The sequence below is a fragment of the Humulus lupulus genome, chromosome 9 (genome assembly GCF_963169125.1).
Source record: "Humulus lupulus chromosome 9, drHumLupu1.1, whole genome shotgun sequence".
NCBI classification, from domain to species: domain Eukaryota; kingdom Viridiplantae; phylum Streptophyta; class Magnoliopsida; order Rosales; family Cannabaceae; genus Humulus; species Humulus lupulus.
The window spans coordinates 164,010,835-164,017,232 of NC_084801.1; the positions used below are offsets into that span (position 1 = coordinate 164,010,835).

General features: G+C 34.3%; 1 protein-coding gene across 1 annotated transcript; it reads right to left on the reverse strand.

The window, feature by feature from the left end:
- Positions 1–214: 214 nt before the first annotated feature.
- Positions 215–1,468, reverse strand: LOC133800913 (abscisic acid receptor PYL4-like). Its single transcript, XM_062239024.1, has 2 exons — positions 569–1,468; positions 215–417 (listed from the first exon to the last, which is right to left on the reverse strand). The coding sequence occupies exon 1, from the start codon at positions 1,241–1,243 to the stop codon at positions 569–571; it is 675 nt and encodes a 224-aa protein (XP_062095008.1). The 5' UTR covers positions 1,244–1,468; the 3' UTR covers positions 215–417.
- Positions 1,469–6,398: the final 4,930 nt, after the last annotated feature.

Genomic DNA, 6,398 nt, shown 5'->3' on the forward strand with positions numbered 1-6,398 from the left:
ACGGTCCAATCAGAAATAAGAGTAACTCTTAAGCGAAAATTATATAAAAATTAAGAACGAATTAGTTTTAGGCATAGCGTTCGGAGCAGCCATTGTCTGATCAACGCTGGCGATTTCACGTGGGCAAAGGTTTTATAACTACTATTAGCACAGAATTTAAATTAATTAAGACTGATATTAATAATAATAATTAAGAGTAATAATAATAATAGTATTGTGATTAAATGTGACTATTATTTATGCATGTCATAAATATTCATCTAATTTTAGTTACACAAAACAGGAAAAAAGAAAAAAGGAATGAAAGAAAACACTATGACATTTCAAGTTGGTCGTGGCCGATTTCAGTGGCGAACCCACATCGGATGATGATGGAGAAACGACGGCGTATCATGACCAAAATACAGACAAACCGACCTATTAAATTTGATGCGAAAAAATATTAATGAATCTCTCTCAGTGATGATGAAGACGATGATTGCTTGCAAAATTAGAGGATTTTCTTCTTTTTAAAAAAAAAATAAAAAAAATAGATGAAGATTGGGGGAGGAGTAGAGTGGAGAATTACTCATGAAAGATTGGACTTGTTAATGGCCGATCGTTTCGCGATATTCTCGGCGATCTGAGCGAGTGACTGGAGGTTGCATCGAACAATGGTGTCCACGAACGTACATGTGTCCTCCGTTGTATTCCCCGGCGGAACGTCGACTACGTAGGACTCGACCACGGTGGTGCCGGAGATCGACGAGTGGAGAGTGGTGACGGATCGGTAGTTCGAGAGGCGGTGATCGCCGCCGACGACGCTGAAGCTGATGACGTGGCGTTCTTCGTCGAGGATCTCGAGTCGCTCGGTACTGTTATTCGCCGGAAGACCTGAAACGACCTGAACCTCGCGGAGAGTCCCTACGTCGCCGTCGCCGACGATAACGTGACAGCTCTTGACGAAGTGCTTGTAAGCCTGGGGATTATCGAATCGCCGGACGACCGACCAGACCGTCGATACCGGTGCGGCGATCTCCTGGATCACAGCGGAGCAAGACTGGTCCGCTCTAACCTCGTGCGTGTGGTGACGCGCCACAGCCTCCGGTAACGGTGCGACCATGGCCGGAGACCGTCTCTTGAGAACGTTTAGCTCTTTGTTTTGGCTTTGCATGTTGCCGCCGCCGCCGTTGATGTTGGAGATTGTGGTTCCGGTGTTGATTCGGTGAACTAGTAGAGCCGACCTCGGCGGATTCACTGGCATTTTTGTGATCTAGATCGATTTTAAGCTCGAATAATTCTATTAAGAGTAATAATTAAAAATATACTCAAAATTGAGAGTATTTCTCACTTTTTTTTTTTTTTTTTAAGGAGAGGGTTTAAGCTATAGTGTTTTGGGTTTGGGTTTTTTAATATATATACGGGAGAAAAGAAGAAGAAGGAGAGGGAGAGAGAAATGGGTTAGTCACTTTCCAACTTCCAAGAGGGACTTTTTAGAAATGAAGATATATACAGAGGAAAAAATATATATTAGAATATTTGGTTCGCCAAAAATGAAAAATGAAAAATGAAAAACAAAATTGTCAAATAAAAAAAAAAGAGAAGCAAGTTGGTGTAGATAAAATTATTAAAATGCCCTTTGCTTTGGGCATTTAATTATGCTAAGATTGCAAGTTGACTCTCCTTTCTCAATTTGCATTTAAATAAATTATCAGTTTCTCAATTTGAGTATTTTAGGGAAGAAAAATAAAAATAAAAATAAAAATAATTTAACAAAAAACTTTGAACAATTCTTCTTGGGTAATGTGCTATATTTATATATATATATATAACTCCGTTAAAGACGGTTTAGCTTAATTAACAAGTGACTTTGAGCTAAGGTACCCTTATTAATATATAAATATATATTTATTTATACATAATCAAGCCACTATTAAATGAGCACAACTTGGTGTACTATATAATTATTATATGTACTAATTTAAGCATAACAATTCACCTACTATTTAGTACTTATTAATTGGAAAAGAAAAAAAAAAAGAAAAAAGAAGATAAATATAACATTGTGATAATTGTAATAATTACTTTGGGAGTGATATTGTCCTTTTTTTCAATATGGCATTTCTAATATCTTCATTTTTAGGTAGAAATAATTAGAAAGAATAAAAAAATGTATTCCTTAAAATGGAAAAAGCTAACCAATAATGATATTGTTTTTTTTTCCTCAATTATTTAGGAAGAACTATTCTCTCTTTGTCAAATTTTACATTTGCTGTTAAATATTTAATTTATATTTTGTCTTAAATTTGTTGAATAGATATAGTCTCATTTTAACCACAAATAAATCATGTTATCAACATCATTGAAGGAAGATAAGATAATAAGATTATTTTGTAGCAAAATATATTAGTCAAATAGATGTTCATCTAATTAATTAGAGTCTTGAAAAATCTGTAAAAATATTTTATTTGTTTGAAAAGTCTTTATAATGAAATAACTATTTTTTAAAAAAGTAATTAAAATAAAATCATACATTGTTAACTCTTATAGTTTCCAACTATACATCGACTCAGAAAGAATATATGTGACCTAGTCCAATACATTGACAACTCAAGATAATAGCAGTGGTCCTTATTAAATTCCATATAAATTTTGAAAATTACAGAACGAATAAATAAAAAAGTTTTTTTTTTTTAATTTTTTAACATTGTTTGAAGGTTTTTTTTAATACGGTGTTGGATTTTAAAAATATATATAATTTGTCAAACATATATATATATAATTTGTTAAGTTTTATATTAAAAAATTACTGTTTCTATATATCTATTACCAAATATATACCAAATGAATACCTAACATATACCAAAAACCGTAAAAATATTAAAAATAAATTAAACTGTAAACTTAAAAGATATTTTTAAATGAAATAAAACTTAGATATTTTAACAAATTCTTATATGCCTATGTATGGTGGATTGAGCATTTTATGGACTAATTATTAGTCATATATTTGACTTTGTTGTAATAATATATACTTAGTAAATTTCTTAAGGGCATCGCTTTTGCCCATACTGTAGGAATGTTTTTTTATTTTAATTTTCGGTACTTGGAGAAACTATAAACTAATTTTTTTTGCATGATGACGTATATTGTAATTACAATAGGTATCTTACAAATTTTCAGAAAATTCTGAATAATTTACAGTGCCGAAATAAGAGTTTAAACAGTCAATTGCACACGTGATAGATTTTTTTTATATGCATGGAAAACATACTATTTGAACTTTGATTTGGACACTGTAAATTTATCGGAATTTTCTAAAAATTGGCGGAATGCCTACCATAACTATCATGTACAGTGTCATACAAAAAAAATTAGTTATAATTTTTTCAAGTAACGAATAAAAAAACCCTTCTATGGTAGGGGCAAAAGTAATGCCTCTACATAAGAAGCTCCCAATATGCTTAGGGAAATTTCAGTTTGTATGCTTGATAAATGCTATAATTTAAAAAAATGTCAGGCATATTAAAGATTTCAAAATAATACTACTTTTTGGCATTTTACCCAATATACCCTTTCTATTTCCTCATCACTTTTCACTTCGCATTCTCTCTTCTCTCTTCTCTCTCTCTCTCTCTCTCTCTCTCTCTCTCTTATTTCACTCTCTCTCACCTCACAACACCACCAACACCACCACCATACTAAATATTGTATTTCGAACAGATCTGGGCATGATTTTTGGGATTTTTTTGGGATTTTTTTTTCAGATCTAAAACTCTGAAATCTGAAGAAAATCGACATTGCTCGATAGTGGTTCGATGGTGCTCGATGTTAGCTCGATGGGACCTTCAAAATCATGATTTTTCATGAAAAAATGACTTTGCTCGATGGTAACTCCTCGGACCACCTTCCTTTTGCCTCTTCTAACCTTTTCTTTATGGATCTCTTTAGGGTCTTATTGATCGCTTCAACCTGGCTGTTTGACTGGGGATGGGCGACGGAGGAGAAGCTTTTTATTATCCCTTTTTTTTTTTTTTTGCAGAAATGGGTAAACAAGTCACTGTCAAACTGGGTTCCATTGTCCGACACTACCTTTCTGGGTATCCCATATCGACAGATGATATTTTTTACCACAAAGTCTAGAAAAATTATCGAGGTAATAGTGGCCAGGGGTTCAGCTTTGGTCCATGTCGCGAAATAATCGACCGCGACCACAACGTAACTTACTCCACCTTTTCCAGTTGGCAATGAGCTTATAAGGTCGATTCCCCACACTAAAAATGGCCATGGGGAGGTCAACATGGTAAGCTCAGTAGGTGGAGCTCGTGAGATTGAAGCAAATCACTGGCATTTATCACATCGTTTGACACACTCGAATGCGTCTGCCTTGATTGTGGGCAAGAAATACCCATGTCTTATCACTTTTTTGGATAGACTATGCCCTTAGTAGGATCTCCACAAAATCCTTAATGAATTTCTTCCAAAATTTTCTTCGCCTCGGGTGGAGTTACACATCAGAGTAATGACATAGAATACCCTCTTCGATACAACCTTCCTTCCACAATAGTGTGTTATATTATTTTATAATATAATGTAATATTATATTATATTATAATATAATGTTTTAGATTAAATAAATGTGACTAAGGGTGTCACATATTGTAACATATAATAAAGAGTTACAATATTTAGATATATGAGATATATCCAAATAATGTAACATATTTGGTGTTACAAATTTGTAACTTCCAAATATTCCCCTTTATTGTGTAAATTTGGTGTTATACAATATTGAGATGAATTTCATAAAGCCATATGTGAAATGGCTGTTAGAGATATGATTTTAACCCTAATAATGTGTTATGAGAGTTACAAAATCATTTGGGAGGGTTTGGAACCGTTTGGAAAAACATCACATTTTTAAGTGCTGAAAATGGTCAGTGACCGCGGGCACTGAATGTTGGTGGCCGCAGCCACAGGCCAAAATTGACCATTTTTTTTCTTTATTTTTTTCAATTTTTGTTGAACGGCTCAAAAAACCAAAATAACTCCAAAATCTCATTTTTAATTCCATATTAATCAAATTAAACATTAGTTACAACCATGGGGGTTGGTGGAATTTGAAATTCAAATGGTGTTTCTAAACTCTATAAATAGGAGTATATAGCTCACTTGAAAGACACAACATTTTCTACCCATTAGAGCACTTGGCTAAAAACACCTTCAGGCTTGATAATTCCAGAAAGCATTTTCTATAATCTGTGTGAGATCCCTTAGTGCTTGAGTTAGGGAAAATAAGCTTTTGGACAAAGGTTTCAAATATTGTTCAAGTTGGTGATCCCCAACACTCTTCACTTTGGTAGTGTGAGTGAGAGTTGTTTCTATTTAGTTTGTTTGTTCTTTCTTTCTATTCTATTTCTCTTCATCTTCATATTATTCTCTTTTGTTTATTTTTATTTCTTGTTTTGAGTTGTAATCTTCTTTTCTTTATTTCAAACACTTTTACTTTACTTGTAATATTTTTCTTTGAGTTGTATTATTCACTATTCTATTCTTCTTCTTGTTCTTTAGTTTATTTGTATTTTCAGTTATAGAGTTGTAACCTTATTCAATCAATCAATATTTATTTGTAATATATTGTCTAGACTTGTAATATTCTTACCTATTTCCATTGAGACAATCTAATTTTTCCTAACATAGTGTACCTCGGGATCTGATACATTAGCCTCCGAGCTTGGTTCCGATCTGCTGGGAGACTTCCAGTTTCGAGGTAATTGATTATTGGGGTCATCCAGGTAGGTTGTGAATCGATCATGCATATGTCCTCTTCGTCAGGCTCGCTGATACTCGGGGCCGATAGAAACTCTACCGGGATCACGTTCAGTGTATCGTCCTCGCTGGTTGTAGCGAGCTTGGCCAATGCGTCTGCATTTGAATTTTGTTCTTGGGGGACTTGCTCTATAGCATAGAATTTGAACTATTCGAGCGCAGCTTTTGCTTTCTCTAGGTACGTGGCCATTTTTATGCCACGTTCCTGATATTCCCCTAAAACTTGGTTGACCATAAGCTGCGAGTTTCTATAGCAGTGTATAGCCTTTGCTTTGAGTTATTTGACTATTCGAAGTCTTGCTAGTAACGCTTCATACTCAACCTCGTTATTTGATGCTTCGAAGTTTAACCTTAAAGTGGAGTGGAATCAATTTCCTGCTGGGGTAATCAGTATAATGCCTGCCCCCGATCCATTTTCGTTGGAGGATCCGTCGACATAAAGTTTCCACAGCTGTTGGGCTGGGGTTACAATTTCGTCATTTGAAATTCTAGTACACTCGAAAATGAAATCCGCCAGGACTTGTACCTTGATGGTTGCTCTTAGGTGGTACGTGATCTCAAATTGTCCGAGTCGACAACCCACTTTAACA

Bases quoted from the DNA above. Each gene is read 5' to 3' on its own strand.
- LOC133800913 (XM_062239024.1), bottom strand. From the start codon at position 1,243: ATGCCAGTGAATCCGCCGAGGTCGGCTCTACTAGTTCACCGAATCAAC.